The sequence below is a fragment of the Falco peregrinus genome, chromosome 7 (assembly GCF_023634155.1).
Source record: "Falco peregrinus isolate bFalPer1 chromosome 7, bFalPer1.pri, whole genome shotgun sequence".
In the NCBI taxonomy this organism is placed as follows: Eukaryota; Metazoa; Chordata; class Aves; order Falconiformes; family Falconidae; genus Falco; species Falco peregrinus.
The window spans coordinates 1,837,794-1,862,985 of record NC_073727.1 but is presented as its reverse complement, the minus strand read 5'-3'; the positions used below and the strand labels follow the sequence as shown (position 1 = coordinate 1,862,985).

The 25,192-nt window shown below is 41.9% G+C and overlaps 1 protein-coding gene across 1 annotated transcript in view; it reads right to left on the bottom strand.

The window, feature by feature from the left end:
* Positions 1 to 25,192, bottom strand: part of EHBP1 (EH domain binding protein 1) — a 225,616-nt gene that overhangs the window by 186,957 nt on the left and 13,467 nt on the right. The window contains 1 exon segment of the mRNA XM_055809787.1: positions 6,468 to 6,525. Within this exon segment, the coding sequence (XP_055665762.1) occupies positions 6,468 to 6,525 (58 nt within the window).

Here is a 25,192-nt window from a genome sequence, read left to right as displayed (position 1 = left end):
CCAAAGCCATACACCATCTGGGGATAGCCAGAGGCCAGTATGATCCAACGGGAAAAGGAATGGACTGGGAAAAGCTGCTGATCCCCCACAGAAAAGGAAACCTCAACTGGCACTTTGTGGATGGCTGCTTCTTCTGCACCGTAGCTCAGTATCACAAAGGGAGGAGCCAAATTAAAGACCATACTCCAGACTACAGCTTCCACTGTGCTTGGCCCTCCAGTCAAAGAGGCTGGGCACCAGAACAACGTTCCTGTCGCACGCTCACCCTGGGATGCAATCCAAAAAGCCCATCACATGCCAAAGAAGGAAGTTCAAAGCCCTGGAAACACCAGGCAGCCTTCATTCAACCCACTGCTGTCAGTGTCCCTTGCGAGTAGGTGAGGAAACTAGCAGATTCCCACAGGTCTTCCCATAAATGTCTTCAATTCAACAGCATGCACATATGTTACAATTGTAATTATGCATCCATGTACTACTGCTAAAAAGCAACAGAAAGACTGCTAAGCTTGGAAAATGAGCAAAAACTCATCTTCACTAGCAAGCTGACTTTCTAGCACTGCTCAAGCTTGATTTCACACATACACATTTGTGACATATTCTTTAAATGCATGATTCATGCTACTTCTTTCACCAAACCTTGCCTTCTTCATTGTCCACAGCATCAATAGATGATGCTCAGATAAAGAGCCTCTTCCCCTTTCTCATGAAACAGTTTCTGGCCTTATCTACTGGTCTTATTCACACATACACAAGAAAAAGATAATTGAATGCAGAGTTGTTTTTCTCACAGTTTTCTGGGACATCCATCACTGCACCTCAGAATGTCACCAAAATTTAACTTCAGGGGATCCCTTGAAAATAAGAAGGGTATTCCAGCCCCCAATTTACAAGCAACAAAAGAATAGACAGTTTCCACTAATTTGGCATGGTCTGCTTAAATCAGCAACAACCTTACTTTACAGGGATTAAGCATGAAACAACCTTTTGTTTTGTCTTCCAAAGCAGAATTTTTTCACTTTAACTGTAATGATAGCTGCTCAACACTGCTGCAAGTCAGTCCCCGTGCTCCAGACACCCACAGAATGGAAAGATACATCAGATCTAGCTTTAATACTCTATCTAGCCTCAGTCAGGAATTTTGTAGATAAGGATGGGACAAAACTGACCTCCCCAAGGCAACCCTTCACCACATAATAGCGACACAGTCTTTTCTGTTCATGTCCTATACCTTTTTTAATAAACACTCTCCAACTTCTTTATTGATTAAGCAGTTTCGCTCACCACTCAGTCCTCCTGTTCTCCCTAACAAGGCTGCAATGCTGCAGGAAAACAATTTGAAATTGCCTTATTAAAGACTCTGTCATATGCCTGAAATGGTATGCACCAGCCACCAGAATGACTCGTCCTAATTTTGACCGCTTACATTTGCAGCCCAGTATGATTTTGTTACTGTACCCCCAAACCCAAAAGCCCCAGGAATGCCATAACTGAACTGCACTGGCCCCAGGCAGTCATCGGGTGTCAGAGTCACAACACACCTTTGTGACTCTGGTCAGGGGAGAAGCTGGTAACGATAGGCAGGGCTGGCTAGGCAATGGAGTAGCCAGAAAAGGCAACAGATTGCCAAGGACAGCAGAACAGGTGACCCAGCTGCTGCTTTATTGATGGCATATCCTTGAAAAAAGGCTGGACAGACTGCTGTTGTGGACAAGGGATCCTTTTCACTACCTGTCTCTCTGCTTCTCTTGGCTTTGCTCTTATTTTCCAAGTCCTTTCAATGTTCCCAACATTATTCCTTCTCCACTGTGTTTAAACAGGTTTTGATAAACCTGCAGCAGAAGTGCTGAAATCACAGCAAGGCACCTTCTTTCAGCTTTGATACAAAAAGGATCTTTGAAGAATAATTCTGTAAGGCTTTCAGAAGCAAGTGCAAATTCGATTCTTCAGAGGTTTATGATTCAACCATCAGCCTGTGTGTGTTCACAGGGATAGCGAGTACCTCCTTGACATCATGGCAACATCTTTTTTCAGATTTAAATTTCTTAGTTCAAAGCCTGGAAATGTGAAAGCATCTCAGTGAAATGAAGGTAAACATATTTACAACACATTTTTCCCTTGTTCTACACTAGAACAAAGACATTCCTCCCCCACTCAAAAAACAAACAAACAAAAAAGGCAAAACGAAAAGCCCAGGGCCTGAAAACCTGCGGGCAACGTGCCAGTGTGACAGGGTACCACAGAGCAAGAGCTAAGCAAGTCCACTGCTACAAGCTCCATCCTCTGTAAACCATGGACGTTGATAACCACCATCTAACTGAGGCTTGAGGAGTTGTGGCAAATTCCACCTCCCATATTTTGAAGACAGACAACATCTGCATCAGCAGATAAGCCTCCCCAAGTTCATTTTGGTTCAGGATTGCTCAGTAATTCTGTCAAATACAGCAGGACTGCAAATCACCTTCTTCTGTAAATGTAAACTCCTTGCACACAATGAAGATGCCCAACCATACAGAGCCAGCTTGTCTTGACAGGCCTCTTGAAAAGCATTGCTATCAGACTTGCCCAGAGAGGGGGGATCCCAGAATACAGCTGCAAGTAATTTCAATCTGCATTAAGGTCAGCAGCTGCTGGATACATTTATGGCCCTGTGTCCATCCACCAGACTGCCATTTAAATGCTCTAAGTGGTTATTGCTTTTCATTTACAACACTGTAAAACTTACTTTAGTTTAACACGCTTACAGTCCCTATTCTATGTTTCCCACAGTAACAACTAAAATATTCAGACTCCTGCACATGGTGTCTCCCATTATTTCTTCTAATTGAGGGACCACTGCACTTTACATGGAAAGAAAACACGCGGGCCAGAAGGCATTTCAGAATCACAGAAAGCCACAAAAATAAGGGCTTCGAAGGACATCAAGAACTCTGCTTTCAGCTCAAAAGCATCTATCTTAAGATTAGATCAGTTAAGGAGGCTAGTCCCATTATACATCTGTAGCACCATCATACATCTTCCAAGTTGCACCACATTTTTGGTTAACATACCTCTTGCACCTTCCCAGTACAAGAGAGACATGGAGTTGGTGGAGAGAGCCCAGCAAAGGGCCATGAAAATGTTTAAGGAACTGGATCATCTCTCACTAGGAGGAAATGCTGAGAGAGCTGGGACTGTCTGGCCTGGAGAAGAGAAGGCTCTGGGGAAGGGGGATCTTACTGATGCATAGGAATACCTGAAGGGAGGGTGCAAAGAAGACAGAGCCAGGGTCTTCTCAGTGGTGCCCAGACAAGAGGCATAAACACAAAGTGAAAGAGCAGGCTCCCTCTGAATATCAGGAAACACTTTTTCAGCGTGAGGGTGACCGAGCACCGGCACAGGCTGTCTTGAGAGGCTGTGGAGTTTCCCACCTTAAAGATACTCAAAAAGCTGTCCAGACACAGCCCCAGGCAATCACCTCTAGGTGGCCCTGCTTAAATGGAGGGGTTGGACCAGATGGCCTCCAGTGATCTCTTCCAACCGCAATGTTCCTGTGAATCTGAACTATCTGTTGGGAATGTCCCTCATTATCCCTAACTATCTGAAAAGTTCAGAAATCATAACCTCCAAATAAGTCTTTACAACATTTTTACAGTAAGACCTCATACCTCTCCTCCACCTTCTCAAAGAAGCTGAAAAACATAGACAATTATTAATGCTTTGTACTCACTGAGCCCAGTGTCTGTCAAAAATAAAATAAGAGGAAATACTCATTTGACTTGCTTCCAAGAAAGCAATTAGATGAAACAAATATGTTGAATAAAGTATTTTACTGGCAGGATGACTAAGAGATCAAGAACATTTATTGATCTACAGTCTTAGACCCGAACAGCTCAAATCATATCAACTACCTAAGCTTAAAAATTAACTATCCTCTGCCCAGGCCTCAGGGCCACTCAGCCCCTTTCAAAGTACCTTTGTGGGATCTTACCAAGTATGAATGAATGAATGAATGAGTAGAACACATTTCTGAGTCTCAGGTAAATCTGCCAGTTTATCTAAGAGTTGTTTCTACTGCCTGGTGACCAAAAGAGAAGACACTCACTGGAGGACATATCCTGGAACTTTATGGTCCAGCTGAAAAAACCTTCAAGCCCAAAATGCTGAGCTAGAATCAGGAAATCCGCTCACCTCAATGCAATGTTGCCAATGGAGCCTACGGCACCATGCCTGTAACACCATGGGCAGAAACCCATCACTTCACAAAGCCCTGCTGGACTTCTGTTAGGGTTTCTGCTTCTGGACATACTCTGAATCTCAACAAAGCAGTCAGTCATGGACAAATACCTTGCTTTCCACCAAGCTTTTCAGGGCTACAATGCTTGTGTAAGTATTGAATTGACTGTTCTATATTATCTTTTCTCTCTCTGTTCTACAGAAATTAGATGAAACTAAAATGGAAAAGTTATCATAGAAGAAGCCGCAATAGACACCATACATCAGCAGTTGCTGTCTAGATGTACACCATGCTATAAATTCAAGGTAGCTTGAGCTAGTTCATCCTTCACTGAAAGAGGAATAGTCCGACTGGCTTTGCTGAAGAGTACAAACATGGAACAGGACCAGTAATCTTGGAAAACGTGCTAGACAAAGTTCACACCCTTGTTTACTCACCAGGTAACACCTTTGGGTTTTGATATCCTAAAGCAGAGTTTAGGATACACACACTGGAGCAGCCATTTGGTTGCACAGTCACTTTCAGCCAGTACCCAGTCTTTAGATAAAATAGCTTAGAGCATCCTAGACCTCACATTAAAAGACAAAATACAGCAAATATGCATGACAGTCAGAAAAAGAGGAGTACCAGAAAAAAAATCCAAAAAAGTCTCTCCTGAGTAGGGTAGGAAACTGTGTATCACATTTTCTAAGCATTTAAGTTCTTCAACACATAATTATTTCAAGGTATTTCCTTAGTGTGGATGCCCCCCTCACTGTGCAGAGTTTCCTGGAAGTGTATTTTGAGTTACATGCATACACCAAAAAGAGGAGCTTAGACCATCTCTGTAACTGAAGTGTTAAAGAACTATAAAAAGACTGAGTTCCAAAACCTCCCCTGTGGACAAGACCACTTGCCATAAGCCTGACCAAGGTAAGAGGCAACAGCTGTGGAGAGAGGGAATGAGCAAGAACGGCTGAGTTCTCTCCAAGGGGAGATGCTCCTGGGAAGGGAGGAGACCAGCACGCCTCCTGCCCCGCACCCTGCCCAGCAGTTAGCACACTGCTCTTCCCCAGCTCATTCGTGTTGCCCTTCTCATGATTTTGGACAGGTGGAGGACAGCCCTACACCAGAGGACACAAGGCAACAAAAGTAATCCTGCAGTATGACCAGTGCTCAAAGGCCTTTGCTTGCCTGCTGTACACGTGAAATAGGCTCCCCATCTCCCTGAACAACAACCGACTGCTAGGATTGGCAAAAGATTTTACTCTAATTAGCCAATAATACCATACCATACAGGACATTGCCATATGAGACACTGAAGAGGTTTAGAAATGCTTGCCATTTATTTCAATCTCAGTGTAAATGAAGAGTGTTGTGGGGTTTTTCAAGCTTCATTTTCTATGGAAACCAAGCCACACACCCAGTCTGTCTCGCCTCTCCCTTCACCCCAGACCCAAAGGAGGCTCCACGGAGGCTAACGCATCTGACTGTCAGGACATTAAAACCCAGCAGTCCAGACAAACTGAGCAGCATTTAAGAAGGAGACAGTAATCTCATAAGGCTTTCGGATTTCTTACTGCAGGAAGAAAACCAAGGTGAAGCTCACATGAGAGGGTTACTCTGCTTGCAAACTTTTACACATCAAAAAACCCCAGCCCCATGAAGGACAAGTGTTATGAATGCCCAAATACTGGACAGACTTCACTTGGCAGCCTGAGGAAAGGGAAGCTCCAAGTCATCAGCCATAAAACACAAACTCACAGGCCTCCTTACAGTCTTTGTGGAAGTTAAATGTTAAAATTCAATTCAGTGATCACTACTGGCCTGAAAGAGCCTGTTTTTATTCTTTTTGATGTGTACTATTTTTGAGTTGTGAAATAGCCTCTTATCAGACTTCATCTTCCTATTGCAGGGACGTCAGATTCTTTATTACTTTATTTTTTTATTGTTTAATACACTTCTAGTAGTGAAACAGATTCTCCTTTCTAATTAGGCCTCACTTAATTGCTACCGAATTTGAACTGATGATGACACAGTTCTGCTAAACAAATAACCAAAGCCAAAATCTGAGTTAAATGTTTCCATAAATTAGCACTTACATCAACAGCAGCTTTCTGAACTTTATGGATAAACTGATTTATTAAAAAAGAAAATAAAATCAATTACAGTATTTCTCATTTATTTGGCTGCTCCCCACACGCAAGAAACTAAGCCTGCAGACAGCTGGCCCTGCTTGTCACTGAAGTTGGGACTTAGTAAGCCATCAACTAACCTTAGATGATTTTCTTCGGCTTCTTCTTGTCCAAACCACCACTAGTTTATCTGGCTGCCTGTTGAAGATAAGGAAGAAAGCTTAATTTACAACAAGATCAATATGTAAACAGTTTACATGAAAACTCTTGCAATACATAATGACATCCTTAGTGAATACATTATCTCTTAAAAATAGCAATCTAAAAACCACTCTCAGCATCAGTCATTTAACAGGAAAAACAATGTGTATTTATAGTAAAAGGCTGTCCTCCAGTCTGCACACTAATGTCATCGTTCGCCTCCTGCTGCCCTTGCCTGTGGGCATCTCCCCAGAGCCAGCAGCACACCTGAGCAGAGACTCTTCCATGGGGTAGAGAGCAGGATCCATCCTCTTTAAAACCACCTTGGAAACAATCTGGTACCCAAAATAAACATCAGCACAAGCTCTAGTTTGAAATTCTATGCAGACTTGAAAGAGTACTGCTAAGTAGCAAAGAAAACAGGCAATTTCACTTTTTCATTCCTAAAGGATTATTTTTTCTACTTGAATACCTCAAACAACAAGAGAATCAAGTCCTGTATTGCCCCTCAAAATCTCCTTGGACAACAATGGACAGTCATTTTTTTGATATTGATCTAACTTGCAGGCTTCCCCCCCTCCCCCATGATACACTTCCCATTGTATGGCCACACTTCTGATCCCACTTCCAGACCCATGACCCCTCTTCCGAAGACTCCTGACCCTCTGTTCCGGCTTTGTTTTCTGGCTGATGACCCAAATTCCATCAACAAGCCTGACTGCAAACCCACCCACAAATGAGTTTCAATGTAGTTCACTTCTCCACTTAAAAGTACTAAACCTGTGACTCCACCTGGAAAAAATTGTTACTCGGATTTTTGAGACACTGGTGTAAGAATCCTTGTGTTTCTAAAGCCAAGAGAAAAACCTGTTTCATGTTTAAAAAAATATCAAGGGGGTAGGGAAATTGGTTGTTACTTAGAAAAAGTCAAGATACAATGCACTCACATCATTATTAAAAGATGTACCCCAAAACTTATATGCAAATATTCCAAATTAAAAAAAAAAAAAAAAAAAAAAAAGCTGTGTTCACACTGCTATCCTAGTATTTCATCACAGGGACACTACCTACTTCGTAACTAACTCTTCAAATCAAAACCCAAGTGTTATAATAGTCATTTTAAGCACTGAAGTGCTGACCACCATGTTATATACCTTCCCATTGAACTATTCATCATTTCTGCAGGCTACAATAAAACTAATATGTCACCTAAAATTTACATTTAAACCCCACCTACTAAAGTTCTAAACTAAAAGTTTAGGAAACTAAAGCTCTCCTGAAAAACAGAGTTAAAGTCAGATCCTGTGAAGGAAATGAGGACACAGCTTTTATTTGCTACTCCGTATTGTGCCTCGCTCCTTTAATATATCACTTAATTTCCAGGTTGGGATAAATTGAGAGTGAACTAATCTACTGCATTTTAAACTGTGTAGATTCACTCCTATGGCTTGTTTAGGTGACCTAAACCATAGGTTGGCTCTGCTTGCAGCTTCTCCTGCAAAATCTCGCTTGGTAATGAAGTCATCCCGTTGTGCCTGGAAGGCTCTGTGCCCACTTGGTGCCAGGTGAGTCGGGCTCCCATCTGTTGGTAACCCCCCCCCCCTTCACTTTGATGGGAGCTGTGCTTGCACCACCCCAAAAACACACCACCCCCAAGTAATTTCCTTGAAGCAAAGTAATCCAAACCCAGGCCTACAATAAACATTTATTTCCAGTTACTTCACTCTGCACTTTAAAGCTGACTTATTCTCATTTCACAAACTAGCCTGTGAACCAACTTTAATTTAATCTTGATTCATTCAACCCTAAGCTTGCCTCTGAGCACAAAAAAACATGTCCAAAGCAGGGAAAGGCAGGGAGAGGAAAGAAAAAAGCTAGAAAAAGCTGCATTCTGCAGTACCAGCAGCTACACTGAAGACAACTCCCTCTGAGAGTGGGATCCCAGGAGTCACACAAATAGGTGCTTCAGCAGGAAAAGGCAGGACAACGCCTGCAGAGGTTAATGGGAAGAGCGCAAGTCCACAGGGCCATCAGCCCTCCACGTCATCCCCCGTGCCCAGGGTCAGAGTGCCCGGCAGCATCTCTCCTCCCTCCGCCTGCTCTCCAGGGCGGCCAGCGCTCTGCGGCGGTGCCCTTGGCCTGCTCACCTGTACCCGAACATCAGCTATCAGAAACATGTAAGAGACAAAAAGACATTCTGCATGGTATACTTAGTAAATCATGAAAACACTGAATTCCAGCACATGGATTTTAAGAGTAAATTTCCACAATTTTTCATTAGAAGAGCACTCAGGTCTCCAGAGATCCAGTCGGGGAGGCTGAGAAGGATCCTACAGAGGTCCGTTCCTTTCCTGCAGCTCCAGCTCAGGTAATGGCTATGCCACTTTGTCCCTCCAGATCTGTTTGGATCTTTTCTTATTTATCTTGGCATCAGAAGTGATTTTTTTCTTAAACAGCACTGTATCTTCTCCCCGGGAGGGCAAACATGCCACAAGCCGGAAAAGCAAAGCAGCACACCCAGCTCCACGTGGTGCCAACATCTAAACCAGCTGGCCAGCCCCGATGGAGATGGCTCAAGAACAGTTACACACACGTGCAAACAAACAGGCCAAGAGAAGCAGGACAGCAAAGCGAAGCGAGAGAACAGGAGGAATGGCAGTGTCAGTGCCAAAGTGAGTGAACTCAAAGTAGGAATGAATCTACACCTGCATTCCTGCAAAGCAGATACTTTTTCATTACAGATACTGTAAAAGAGATCCGCAGCTATGCCAGATGTCTTGAAAAAAAAAACCCAAAAGAAAAATAAAAACCGTGAAGAGGCAGCTATATGTAGACATAAGACCATTATTCAGAAAAACTAAGTAGCATAAAACAATCGTCAAGGGTTGAAAAGCCTCAATGCAGAAATCCCTCCAAGTCTGGACAGGAAAGAAAGAACAAAATTAGAGATGAGCAGTAAAACACAAGTGTCATCTCCTGTGATACTGGTATCTGCACCTCCCAGACTGGTAATTGACCTTACACTTATAGTACTATTTCATTACATTTCAAACTATACCATTGCTCGCTTGGATTTCCACAGGTTGCCACAGTGCTGGTGCTTCAGTGTAGTTCTCCAGCAGGAGCTGCGCCTGCATCACATATACACACAGTTACCACCAAGCCTGGATTGATTTTCCAATTTTGAAGAAATCCCTCTGCCAGGAATATAAAGAAATACACTAACATGAAAAAGCCAACTGGAGTCCCAATTCAGACTGAGAAGACAAAGCTACGCTGACGGGAGAGCACGAGCAGCGCTTGCTCCCCTAGGCTCTTTCACCAGTATGTTTGTTATAGGAGTATATTTTGCTCCTTCAGCTTCAAGTATGAGAGAAATCCACAGCCAGAGGTACTTCATCAAAACAAAAGGAAGGTGGTCATCACAATATGGAGCCAGAAACATTTAGCAAAATGGAATGGGGAGAGAAAGGAAGAGAAGAAAATATCCTGAAGGGAAAGTTTCTCCACGAAGTACACCACATGCTTAACTGAAACAAACCAGAAAGAACAGCAGTTTTTCCAAGGGATTTTCTTCAAGAAAGTCACAAATAAACAATTTTAAAATATCTCCACAAAACAAATATCTTCATTTGTTTTACAAATGAAGCCAAGCAACCTTCTCTTCCATAATCTGTTCATTGCTCTTTTATACCCATATACCCCTAGAAGAAAAGCCCCAGCTCACACTTTAATCAGGAAATTTGCATTCAGCGTTACTCTTGAATATCTCTGTCCTCAGTGCTAGGAAACAGCCAAACTCACGTCATGCAGTTTGCTCATTTAAAGCATTTAAGTAATATTTCTTACTTCAGACTTCTCCCCTCCTTCAACATTATAAACCTGGGCTGCTCATTAGCCAACAATAAAAGCAAATAAAATAACTCCTGAAGAATTAGGCTGAAGACGAGCTTTAGTATCCTTCATAAGCTTGTTTAGTAAACTCAAGAGATCAATCCAAATACAAAATCCACAGTGGTGCAACCTGAACAAATACAAATGGTCAGCTATAAAAAAAAATAAATTAATTTCCTGTGCTGCACGAACATTTCTCATTTCTTTAAACCCACCAGCTTTTAGATAGTCACTTTTTGAGCAAAGCCAGTATGTTTAAGGTAAGGAATAACACACCACTAACCCTAAAAAGATGGGGCTGAAGTTGGGGAAGTAATTGGGTTTTAGCTGAACAGCTACATCTCCATGCTAAGTAATTGCTTCAATCAATTCAACACCACCAACCCTTCAGCGGGAATATTTAATGCTGTACTGGAATCAAACGCAATTCCCTTGGTGGTGCTTTGCATTTCACCCCACTGCCAAAGCAGCAGCAGCCCCACAGAGGGGGAGTCGAAGGAGCCATCAGCACTGGGGCATCAGGCACTGCCACCACACAAGGCAGGGACCTGGTGGCAGGTGCTAAAGGATCCAGCTTGGATCCAAAAAAAATATCATATTTTATAAAGCCTACCATAAACTTGTATTTGCTATTTACTCATTTTTGTGTGGTTCACAAGAAACCGTTCCTGAAGAAGGGCAACTTATAGTAGTAAGCTTATTTCATTATTTACAAGTGAAACTTAATCAGCAAAGAAGCAGGGAAGATTATAATTTCAAAGTCTGTGGCTCAGAAAAAGAGCTTCATCGCTGCCCTACATACTATGTAACTAAATTGAGATTTAAAAACCAGATTAATAAAACATCTAAAACTCAAAACCATGCCTGCTTTTCCTGTCAGATGGAAGCCATGATTCTGGTATCTTCAATTCTCCCATTGAAACAACTGATTTTAAGAAAAATAAGATAAAATACTGGAACCAGACTTTACCATATTGACAATTAAGTAATAAAAACATTCCACAGATTGGAAAACACCATGTCATCAGATCATCACCTTATAAACCGCAAATTTCACCAGCTGAAAATCAGGTTATATAAGATTTAAGGTCTTCTGGGGTTTGGTTTGATCATTCCAGAAAATATTTGACATAATATTTTGATTACAGAACTCCCCAAATATCATTTGTGAAAGAAGGACATAAAAAGGTATGTTTCCTGCTGGCTCCTGTTTTGTGAACCTTTTAGCAGAAGCAGGTAACATTAACCAGGACCTATTTCTCCACCAAACTTATCATTTAATAACAAAAAAACCCTAAACAAAATAAAACCAAAAAAACCCAAAAAAACCCACACCATTGTAAAAGTTTAGAATCTGTCATTGGAAAGAATTGCAAATGCACTTAAGTATGGCCACTGAAGCCAGTGGCAAGATCAATTACTAATAACCTTTTGGTGAAAGTTATTTGTTTGTAACAAGGCATCGTTACATGTAATAACATACTTCAAATGCCTGTCATGCACAAGGTACCTTTTTTTATGTACCTGGGCGCACTACAGCCTGCATGTCTGCTGTGGCATCCAATTGCCCAAGTGCTGGGTTTTGCCTTTCCCTCCAAGCCCTGTCTGCCCTGCTCCCCCCCCCCCCCCTTTTTTTTTTCCAGTTAAGCTTGTCTTATTCTTACTGTGTTTGATTTTAACTGCATTAATTATTATGGGCTGCTAGATTACTTTTGTGAAGCAAGCTTAAAAGAGTATAATTAATAAGAGAAGCAGCAGTGTTAGCACAATAGCATGCAGATGCACCTATTGAAGGATAAAAATAATTACTTGAGGACTAATGTCAAAGTGCTTCCGTTAAGAATATTTTTTTTAAAAATAATCTTTTGTCCCCTTTGCATTGTGCATACCAGCATGATAAAGCGAGGTTTTCATGATATGCAAGGTTTTCACTAGGAACCAATCCTCCCTCCCCACCACCACACAGCTTTCTACACAACTGCTGGAATGCTATCAAGGTTCTCTAATGGTCTCTTAAAAAAATACATGTGATCAGTTCCATACCACTGTTAATTTGGGATGAATGTTGCTTTTCCTCATTTTACAGATAATTACTTTGAAAAGCTCTCTTTGCAGTGCAGTCTTCTGCACTGGGACCTACACTATGCCATGTATTACCATTAGCCAAGAAACTAATCAAGCAACAGCCTTTTGCAAACCTTCTACTACGTTTTTTTTCTTCAGAATTTCCTGTTGGTCTCAATCAATGAAATTCCACAGCTGCATACAACTCTGGGAAGTGCAGTCAAGTCACCACCAATGCTTTAAACAGGCCTGGAGACGCTGGCAAGAATGATGTCATGTGTTGATGCCTTTGCCAAATGAGCCCTCTTGCTGAGTGAAGGTACAGCACTGACTGCAAGAGCCAGAAACATTAAGAAGAAAGTAAAACACCAGGCAGCTAAAACCCATCTGAGCTAATTATAAGATGAAGTACATTATAAGTTGAAGCTTTGCCTTTCAGGAAGGGGCTTGGGGTTTTCTTCCCCACCTCTCCTTAACTTCCACCATGGAAGTTCAGAACATTCCGTACCCAGACATCATCCAATATATTTGTACAAGATGCCAAGACACATCCAGCAGCAAGCGAAGGTAGAATGGCTGACGTTCTCCTGGCCTAGCCTGCCTGCTCCCACTTGACTGCAGACTCCGGCGTGAGGCCTGCAAACGGACTTCACCATCTCACAGCATTACCATGTCAGCCTCTGAACCAAAACAGCAGTCTCCCAGCCTAACTCACTGCGGAATACACGTCAAGCCCCTAAAATAAGACACAGCTTGTTCTTCCATCACTGCAGCCATCCTGTAGTCTTAGCATGGCTGGAGAAATCACTAAAACAGGCACAGCAAGAGGACACCATAGCTGAGATCCCTCCACTCCTGCATCTTCACTTTCTACGCTTAACACAGAATACTCCTCCTTCACTTCTTCCCACCAGAGGTCTCTACATATTTTTTTCAAGACTACACAAGCTATCGAAAGACCAGGATTTTCCTGATAACTGAGTTTTAGGGTTTTTTTAATGCATCTGCAGCTAAATGGACTGGCCTCTACAAGGCTTATATCTCAAGATTATGCTTTGCTTTTTAAAAGATGCTCTAGTCTGGCTTTATTTGGTTTAAACAAAAAATGGACAAAGTGAGACACTGACTATTTTACAAGTGCAGTCAGACCTAGTGAATCGGCACAGCATCTATTTGCGAGGCTGAGCATGGAATGTGTTGTATGTACTGCTGATGACTTGGTTTTCTTAAACCAAACACAAACAAAGTTTGCAGAATGAGCTGGATTAAACAAAGCCCAAGTTCATCCATTATTCAGAACAAGTGACAAGGACAGATTCAGCTTCATTTTTCAAGGAGTTATTGCAGCGAAGAATCTTGAGCAAAACAAACTGAACAGGACTATTTAGCAAAATCTTTTCTCAAAACTTTTTGCAACAGATGTTTATATTGCAGTACACAAACTGACCCTAGTCTTCATAAATTGCGTTCTTTAATGCCCTTTCAGTGGTAACCAGAGGATGCCTTGACTAGTCTCTGATTTTTATGTCACATCCAGCTGCCCTCCATGCAGAAAGAAGCTTTCTTTGCCTGATCCAATCTAGCCTTACTTGTCCCAAGGAGGGGCTGAGTGCTGCACCAGAAGGACCAAGTGAATCTCTGATCTTGCTCTCCTACAATCACACTCACAAGAGGCAGACATTCAGTCCAGCAATTTAATTACTTAGTCTACACATTTACACTACACATCCTACCACACCAGAGCCTAGAAACAACTCCCACTACTCTATAACAATGCCTACAGAAAACAAGAGCTGCTTAAAAAGAAACAAACCTAAAACTTTGCTTGTAATACCAGCCTCCCCAGTCAAAGAAGTTCAGAGCATTAGAACACCACTAAAGGTTTTTGTGTGTGGCTAGTAGGAGCTCAGGCTAAGGGAGCCATTCAAGCAAATCTCAAGTGGAAAAAGCGGAGCATGTTGCTTTACAATAGGAAGTTCACCAGGAGGATACCATGAGTCAGATCTTTCTCAGATGCCCAATTTTCCTTTCGATGTTATTTTTTTCAGAATATTTAGTCTTCTATATTTTAACAATAATGAATCAATGTTTTATAAAAAGAAAAGCTTTCCGTTTAGAGCTGGTACGTTGCTCCTCCTGAGCAGTGCATGGCAAGAGCAGGCACTACGCAAACCTGCCTGCACAGTCCGCCTGCTCCTGACCTGTGGTGAACTCACTATTCTGATCCTCTTCCCTGCAGAGCCAGGGCCTGTCAACTGCCAAGTGAATTAACACAAGCCAGGTAGAAATCAAACTCATTTTCACCTCATAGGTAACAATGCATTCAAAAGCTGGTTTGAGAAGATGAAGGGCTAGAAGACCATCATCTACTATGAAACTCGTGTGCCGAACACAGACTGCGCACCCAGCCTCCACATCCTGCACCTCCCTCAGCAGACTCAGTGATCAGTGTTATTTGCCCCTCTCTTCATGAACGTCCACGCTCACTGTGGTGTAAAACAATATAACAGATAAGTAACAAGAACAAGGGAAACACACTTTTGGCAAACTTGAGCAAATAAAACAGGAATTTTGAATTCAACCTCCAGCTCCTATCCTCACTGGCTATTACAGCCTTCAGAAAATTTTCAGACAGACACCGAGCAGCATCAACCCTCCCTTTGATTTTAGTTATGCTCCATGACCTACCTATACCTCCATCCACAGATCAAAGATAACACCTCTGTACAACAATATATGTGCATTACTGAGGATGCCTTCAAATACTACGTTATCCCTTCTTATTTTGAAGCACTACAAGTGCATATGTTAGATGTATTCTCACAATAAGAGGTTCCAAAAGCATAACTAAAATAAAACTGACTGACAAATGCTGCCTGAAACGTAGCTTAACCCATGAAAACCAAGTGCCCACATTAAACAATGTATTTCTGTACTAAAAATATGCAAGAGGCTTCTTGGTACACTATTGTACCAGACCCCATTACAAAACAGATCCTATTCCATTTTGCATAAATTCTTTTTCAAATAGCATTTGAACAGAAGGCCCTTCTGTTTTTCAATCTGGAAACAGTAGAGAAAAAAATTATTTTTCTGCAATTCCTGCAGAACAGCAGAAAAGTGTGTATCTTTCACCAAAACCACAGTGTTAGGAAATGGAACTATGCAACTATTCACAACAGAACCTTCTTCCTCCAATTCATCCAAAATAGATTTAAGAAATTCTGCATAACCTACTAAAGCAACTAAAGAGGAGGACAATCTTTGGTGTTCTTACTGCCTGGGTGAGTTTCACATTCACGCAGATACAAGAACACAGGTTTTTGACTTCTGTTCCACAGAGATTGCAACATCCACATTAGGACCTGGACAAAGCAAGACACGGAAGCAACAGTGAATTCATGCTTCCATCCTCCTCCTCTCCTTGAAATCCATGGACTCATCCTGAAGAAAATTACAGTTCCACAAGGGCAAGAGTAGGAGAATCTGGCACCATGCCAAACCAACAGCACCAGGTTTTCTTGTTTGTTTTTGTTTCTTAAGGCCATGTTTTGGATTATACAAAGCAACTTTTATCCTTCAAAGATGCAAAGAAAGTGTGAACATACTAGAAGTTCCTGAGTGGGCAGCAAGTGCAGAATGGTACCAGCTTGTAGGATTTGTCTAGAAATGAAAGTTTGCATCACCCACCTCAGGTGCTTGTACTGTGGAACTGAGATGGTTATACCATCAACAGAAAAAGGCTGATACCTATGAAAAGGAAAACGAGTGCTAAGACACACAGTAGTCTGCCTCTTCAATACCCTGAAAAAGTTTGAATACATGCTTGAAGCTATAAAGACAGTGCAAATTCTTGATTTACACTCCAAAGAATATTGTAGCCTAACACTGGGTGCTACCCAGCATACACAAGTATACAGTACGCCAAGGGGCAGATCTATGGTATGCTGTGGGCATACAACAAACAGTGTCGAAGGGCTGGTGTGATGCAAACTCATACTTAAGTTCTCTAAACGACGACTTTACTGAGCTCTAAACTAATCCATATTTATTCTAAGACACAGGCACTCCTGGCTCATGCATAATGAGCTCTCCAGTTAAAGGTTCCTCATCTGTCAGCAGCCTTCTTTTGCTTTTGCAAATTAATATCACAAAGAGGGGAAAAAAAGGCAGGGGTGGGTGGGTGCAAGCATGGCATGCTGTGCTAGCTCCTTTCCCCTTGCTCCACCCAGAGGACCACACTTTGCAAACGCTGCCAGGTGCTCTCAACCACAGCCATAACAGACATGGTATCAAGTACGAACTCACTTTTGGGGAAGGAGGGTGTTGAAAGAGAAGATCTTGAACTGCTTTCTCAGCTCTGATTCTGGCATCACCTTGTTTGTATGACCAACCACAGGATTACGAGTCGCCTGCTTTCAGCAAAGCGCCCGGTTACCAGGAAGAACACTCCTCCTCTTCTCAATAGCTGGGGAACCAGTGGATGTAACACCCTTTTCTGCAACCCTTCAGAGGCACAAAACTAGGAGATTTTACCAAATGCAATAATGCACCAGCTATTGGGTATCTCTGAAGCAGCCACAGCATCAAAACACTACAAAGCTGAGCACCTTGCATTTAAACTTGGGCCCCAAAGTCACATGCTTGCACACTAAACAAAACAAAAAGCACCAAAGCCTCTTCAGACCTCATCCTCTCCAAGCTTTATGACCATCAAAATGTAACAAATGAGAATAGGCCAATGCGATCAATTTTGCAGCAGTAAGATACATGTGGATAGTTTTCAAAATTAAAGCTATGATTTTCCTGCATGTTAAGAAATAAAACCATTAATTAGCAGTTACCAGGTTTTTGCATATGGTTTCCAAGGAACTGGCATAGGCCATTAGAAACTGCTACTATCATCTCCCATGAGACACCCTAATTCATGCTGGTGGCCTTTCGAGAGCTGCTTTAAGATGGAGGCATGGCCATAAGAAGTGAAATTATTTGATCAGTATTTACAGCTAAATAACTGTTCCAAAGACTGCAAGATTAGAACAACTCCTCCTCTTTCTCTTCAATCTGTTTAATTAAAGTTGTTACATTGCTTCCAAGCTGTCTCCTGAAACAGAAGTTAACACTTCTGATTACAAAAGTCAATCTCAAAAGCAACACTGTTTATTTCTATTTTTAGGTTACCAATTCTTCCCCTAGAATCATACATGCAAAGTCTAAAAATGTCTATCATTTTTAGGAAGTTAAACTAACTGAGCCTTTTAATTAATGCCCTCAAAGTCACACCCCTGGCTCATATCCAGCAGCAAGCAATGGCTAAGAAAAAATGCATGTTAACTCATGGGTACTCAAGAGACCAAGCAAAACCTTCTGCCAGCACTAGGGGCTGGATATGGTAAACAAAACAAAAAAAGCAAAAGGATTTCCTAACTGGGAGACCTCTATTTCTATTTTGAAATGTTAGGGGAAAAAAAAAAATGGTCTTACAGCTTCTAAAAATTGCAAAGTATTTCAAAGATACCAAACTTCTTAATTTGCACATAAAATTGATGAAACTTTTCTATTTCATAGCCAAAAAACCCCTACAAATGCCAACAACCAAGGACCTAAAGAGATTTTTCTAACAATTGCTGTTTGTAAGATGCCCAACAGCAATCTGCACTAGATTGTAACTAGCTATTTCAAAGACCAGCTAAGCTATAAACTAAAAACATATTTAGTATGACTGTTTTAAAGCACAGGTTTTGATATTAAAAAAGCAAACATACAGAACCTGCAGTATAGCTGAATCCTCACTGATGCTGAAAACGCACAAAGAAATCTCATCTTTCAGCCAGCCAGGTTGTTTTTGTTTGGTTGTGGGTTTTATTTCTTTAAAATAATCTTCCTACATGATATTTTTCAGTTACAACCTGATCTAGCTTTCACTCAAGTCAGACACTCCTACAAACAGAGCCCTCACAGCTAGGTCAGCCCTTTGGCTCAGATTCCTTACAGAAGAAACTAAGAGGAGTTGTCCTTCACTACTTTTTTTCAGTACACTGAGCTGTACCTACTCCCCTTTGAAAAGCTTACAGCTGGTTACCAACATCCACAGAATACTCCTGAGGGTACAAAAGGCCCTTTGCATTCCCCAAATTTTTTGAGATGCAAACTGTTAAAAACAAACACTGCCCTTTCCTTGCTTACGTTCCCAATGTATAGATAGTGCCAGTATCAACTGTTTCAAAGTCTTGAGGCCTTTTGCTACCCATCACACACCAAGCTTGTAACTGGAGACTAAAGCTGGTCGCTATGTTGGCTACCATGCTGCCCCCTCCCTTCTTTCTGTACTGTCATGGTTGGTACTCTATATCAACTTAAAACAAACAGAACCCATACCCTCTCCATCCTATAGTGAAACGCCTGATTGTGTTTTAGCCTGATGGCTACTTTAGTTATCTGATGGATCTTAGCATGGGGTAGTTGTATAGTAACATCTGCAGCCACAGAAGAGACTCCTGGATGCTGTCCAGATTTTTTATTAAGTGGATTTTATGTCTTGCAGGCTGGATTCCAGTCTTGTACCATTAAATGAGGCACAGGGATAAAGAGCCCCTCTATCCCATAGAGCACACAGCTTAAAAGATTAAGTAATTTTGTCTCACCCTAGATTTCAATTTTATTCTAATTTAAATTTTTTTTATCCGTAAACACAAATGTGTCTGGTGTGAAAAGCAGTTCTCCTTGGAAGCAGAAAGGTGAATAAAAAGGGAGGCTAGGTTGGTTCCTGGAGCAAAATACACTCTTAATCTTGCAAAGTGCTGAGACCTATCCACTCAAGTGAAAGACAAAGACTCTCAAACTTAGTGCAACACCGAGCTGTGCCAAGTGAAGAACGGTGTCCCTACAGTTAAAGGCAAAAACCTTCTACCAGATCAAGTGCTGTACGATCTGGCATTAAATAAGGATAATAAACAGGAAGAAAAAATTAATTTCAAGCTTTTAGAAAGGTATTACAGTAAATGAAATTAAGACAAATTACTGTAAATGTATTAAAATTCTGATTTGAAATTTAATCATTTGCCTAGTTAGGGTCAAAGAAGCCTAATGATAAAATCCACTCTGTAAACTAACCATCAAGGGAATGGGAATCAATTTTAGCTGTGCAGAGCTCACACAGAGCACTGAGGGGGAAAACCAGTTATGTGCAGAGTCATCAACATGGACAGAGACGCGTGGGCACACAAACTCCTTGGATTCTGCAAAATAAGATTTTCCACATATTTCAGCTTATTTGATATAAAAAGCACTTTTCATCTCTAAAACAAATAAGGCTCAAAAGTTGAAGCCTGCAAAATTTTCACATATTTACTTCTGGAGCACTCAGATGGAACATCAGCCTTGGCATGGCCAGCACTGCACACGTGTGTGCATGCCCACACTCCAGCAGTATGAGCACTTCAAAATGACGGACAGGCCCACAGAGGAACGCTCAGGAAAATCAAGATCACTGGGCTACTGCAGTGAGGAGCAAATCTCCTGAATGAGTGCATTCACAGGAGAGTTTGGCACAGCTTTATTTATGCACTTCATGCTTTAAGTCAGCTCTCCTTAACTTTTCCAGTTTCTGAGCATAGACAAGACCTTACACAAAACACTTATCTCAGCTTGATCTGTTAATTTAACCTTGTCTCTTGGGCTCTGACAGATGAGTGCTGGCATATCTAGCTCTTGCTGTTTAACACATTACCCCGCGCAGTACCGACGCCTTCTCAGCCTTTTTCCTCCCCAGCGCTTTCTGCAGGAGGAAGTGCAACTTCTGCCCTCAGCACTGCAGCTCTCGGCTGGACCTGGGTGAAGGCAGACGGGCAACCTGGCAGGCTGACGCCTTCAACACCTTTCGCTGCAGGCAAGGCAGGGCTCTTATTTCTCACTGCTCTGGCTAAAGGCTAGTGCTCAGTTTTAACATATACAGGGTTTGGGTTTGTTTGTTCTGCAGCCAGACAAGCAATATAGTACCAAATGAGGTGTGAATTTACTCATTCATTTCCATGTTCAAAGATGCTTTGGGTCACTGAAACCCTCAAACTTCAAAGTCAATGAAAAAAAAAAGTGTTTTGGAGAAAACTATGAAGTCAAAATGTAAACCAGAGCTAGATATTTGGCTTTTGTAGCGTCACCTCACACTGCTGGAACAATGCAAAGAAACCTTTAAGGTCCCCAGAAGGGGCACGGCAGGACTCCCCGTGGCAGCTGGGTGTGCCAGAACCTGACGCCCTTCCACTCACGCACAGGTAGCACAACAGCTGCCGCAAGCGCTCTGCCTCCAACACCCAGCTTCCGAGCTGTGAGACCCTGCTGTAAAGACACACAGTAAACCCAGAGCATCCCAGCTAGGTCTGGTGCGTGTGGCCGGTCCCAGCATCAGGCACGCACCACCAGCTTTCCCTGAGGCAAGCAGAGCAGCATATGCAGCCCATATTCCCAAGGAACTGCCAGCCCTCCTCCATCCCACAAATTAAGCATGTCCCACAGCAACAGGATAGCAGAAGGTGGCAGAGCAGAAGTCAGGGCCAGCAGAACTGAAGTGTAGACAAACAGACAAGCTCCTGCAACAGACACCTCCCACTTTACCTAACATACATGAATCTCTCCACATCCAAACGACCCTAGGGTTTCAAGACGGATGCAGGCTCCCTCTTCTCAGCCATACTCTCCCTTCCCTTTCTTACCTCTCCTAAGATAGCGATCACGTGTGCCCAGGGACCTTACAGCTGGAACACCCAAAGAAGGGAGAAAAAGGTTCAATCAAAGAGAAAATAACCGTAAGGAAAAGATCACACATGACCAGCTTCATCACAGAAATAACAACGCCAGAGATAGAGCAGGTACTGGCATTTTTCTTCTGCCTTTGAAGCATTTGATTTCTGTACAATCCTGGTCTTTAAGAGTCAGCCACGAACCAGACTGGCAATTCTGAAACGGGCGATGGAGGTTTGCTTCTCTCACGAGAGTACAAGTCAAGAGTTTAGTCTGTCTGACCGAACTCTGAGCGGTTCTCCCAGTTTAGCCTCATAAATATTTCAGATGTCTCGTGTGCTACCCTATCTCTTCTTACATCGTAAGTCACAGGACAAATATGCTGGGGCAACAAACAAGTAAAACAACAGCAAATAATATACTGCATAGAATTCCTGGAATTTTTTAAGGTTAGGAAATAACATTTTACTCTCCCTGCCCCCCACCCCCTTCACATTCTCTCTTCCACAGCCATTAGGTTTTGGGACTGATTTCATAGATGTGATCCGAAAGAAAAAGCTCTCACCCGAAGTCCAAATAGAAAATAAATTCTGCAGGGGTGGGGGGAGGATCAGCAATTCTAATCCAGCCAGTGTATACATACATTGAAGTCAACAAACTTAAGCAGAATACTGCAACAGCTCTGATTATATCACAGTAATGATAAGCCTATATCCTGCTGTGCAGCCACAGCTTTGTTGGAGTTGTAACTGAGCTCCATCCTATCAGTTTTATTCCCAAAAGTCTTCACAGAGCTTAACGAGTTCTCTTCCTTCATTTAGTACTATAGCTCCTACATAAACACCTCTTTTAAAGCACTTTGGTTTGAACTATCAGGCAGACTGTCACAACCATCTGCAAGTTAATCTGACACAAACAGTGCAGGTCCCCTGAACTTTTCGCACTGGAATAATCAACAGGTAGGCTTTCAAGTGCAAGTACACACTTCAGGCATCCACCACTTCCACTGAGGAGGAGCTTGATCCTTATGGTTATTGTCTTTTTCTAATATCACCACCACTGCATAAAATATTTTAGAAACATCAATCCAGATAGGATGCACGTAAAGCCTACTACAAATTACTTTCTTCTCCTCAATCTGGCATTTATCCATTACATGTACTCTTAATTACACATCACTCAAAGAAAAATAAATAGAAAACAAACAAACACACACACCCCCAACAAAAACCTTGTTTAAGCTTCTGCATCAGTAAATGTAGATCACTGATCATGCAGTCACCTCCCCCCCAGAATAACCTTTCCCACCCACCTCATGTACTCTACTTCCCCCCCTCTACCTCAATACTACAATGTTCTGCAACAGTTTCCACTCTGACCTGCTATGACCAAACACACTTGTGAATTACCTCATTAGTAACATGATTCATATGGGGAGAAAAAAAAGAAAGGAGGGGGCATATTTCCAAGTGTGTAGGGCATACCTGCAGTTTCCTCCTCAGTTGTGCAGTCTTGCTACCATAATTCTGTACTTCTCCACTATTTCTCTGTATTTTATTTTCAGAGATAGAAAATGGGGATCATTACTCTCTTATCACACAGCAGTCTTGTAAGACTCTTAATAATGGAGCTGTGCAGCTGCAGAATTTTTGCGCAGAGAATTGTCAGCACTCAGTATTTATTTTTGCACAGCAGAAGTGTCTTATTAGTTGTTTTACACCAGTACCACTGAATGGAGAACTGCTACCTTCTGGCTTTTAACAGGAGACATAAATCCTATTTATAAGTAACTGTAGACATAAAACTGTAGGAAAGTTGACGGAAGATGATTTGTGCACTCAAATTAGGTAGTGATAGAAAAGACGACTTGCCTACCCAGTTACGAGGGAAGCTGAAAGGAAGCCTAGTGCAGAACCAGGATTTTCCAGCTTCTGTTGTTTCTATCACTAGACCACATTCTAGTAGAATGAGAAGCAGAGAGGACTTTATTTCCCAAATCAAAGATACCTATTTCTCCAAATCAAAGGTACCTACGTAGATAAAACTGCACAGAATTTATTGAGTCTGCTCTGAACAAATGAAGGTGCTAAACTGACTGACACAGAATTATTTATATAAAGAACAAAAATAACTTTTACTACTATTTTAGTAACTGAAAACCTATACAGCTTCACAAGTCCTTCTACTTTCAAGTACTCTCAAAACCTACTCTGCAGCTTCTGGCTACATCTGGGTAGCGAGAGAGCGAGAACACCATGTGCAACTCCTTTGCTGTGACTAGGAGCTTGCCTTGGGATAGGAAAAAAAACCCGTAAGATCAAACTCCCACAGCCACACATGTACAAAACCAACTTCCCAGACTCAAATAAAGAGTGCAATGATGCCTGGATACAATAATCAACTCAAAAAGCCTGAACTGTAAATAAGTTCTTATCCTCCTGTAACTGTACAAATGCACCAAAGGGTAAGAGCACGTAAGTACCCTTTTTGTGTATGCTGCATTATTCCTGCCCTTTTCACATCAGCCACCCAGAAACTGGCACATCACACCAATATGGAAAACCACTCACACAGATACAATGAAGAAAATACAACACTGTGACAATATAAGGACATGTCAGGTTGAAGAGATCGAGACTTCAATTTGAACCGAGCAAAATTACATCGACAAAGGCCAGGCACATACTGCAGTTTTATTTACAAAGCTATAAATCTTTCTTTGAATAAAAATGTTATGAAAGAACCCCTTTCAAATGCACTCAGAAATTAACATCATATGGTATTAATAGCGAGACTTTTCCTACTTGTGTCTTAAAGGTAGAAATACTTGAACAATGGAGTTTGTTTTCATTCAGCACAAAAAGAATCCCTGGAACACTTTAAATTCAGATTTCTTCTTTAACAGCATGATTGTTACTATTGCAGTCACTCAGAGGTGAAATCACAATTAGCATTCACCAAAAGATGTAACCTCCCTTTTAAAATAGCTTTTGAAAGAATTGTGACTATTATGAATTATGAAAGTGAAACATTAGTCTGTGCCTGAGCAAGGCCTCATTTCAGTTTCACTGCCGTCAGCGCGGCTGAGCAGACAGCACCAAAGCCAGCACCTGCTCGCCCTGTGTCACCGCTGGGCTCGGGGTTCAGGCTGGCCCCGTGGCTAACGATGAGTTACCTCCCCAGCGAGCAGAGGCCCAAAAACCTTTTCGATAATCACAGCACACTCATGACAGTGTCTGTGACAACAAAACTACTTCAGTTAGGGAAACTACTCCAAACTGGAATAGTTCTCCTGGTACAATCAGAAATATACATGCATTTTGTTTTGCTACAGCAGTATTTAAACTGGCTGTGCAGCTATTCCGATGAAAATGTCTCTAGATAATCTACTTCTGTACTGCTGCCTCCTGCCTATAAGGGAAGAATAGGTGCTGTACGACATGGATCGTAAAGGCACAGTAAAACAGTAGAGCTGTTGCATATAGATGAGGCCCAAATATACCCAAGTGCATGTTGCTTGTTCAGCAAAACCAAGTCTGAAAGCTCAGCGTGACACAGTAAGTTCCCATTTTAAAGCGTGCACATTTTGTCATAAGAATTTTACATGGCCTGGGTCAGCAAACTCCTGTCTGAATAAAATACAAAAATCTGACTACAGCTGAAAGGAATTGTATTAAATAAGAAAACAAAGGCCTGGGGTTTACTACAATGCTGAGCACTTCAGCAACATTAAATACTTCACTACTTCAAAGCCATTTCAAAGCTACTTAATTTACCAGCGAGATGGCTTGAGGTTGTAAGGAAATAGATTTCTGGCCCTGCTCAGCCCATGTGCCCCATACCATGCTTAAGTCTCCCAGAATAACCAAGGGTGGACAAGATCTGTCCCTTGCCAGCGACAGCCACCCCTTCTGCTATTCCTCATCACCATCCAGGCTTTCCCTCCTAACATGGTTCAACAACATAC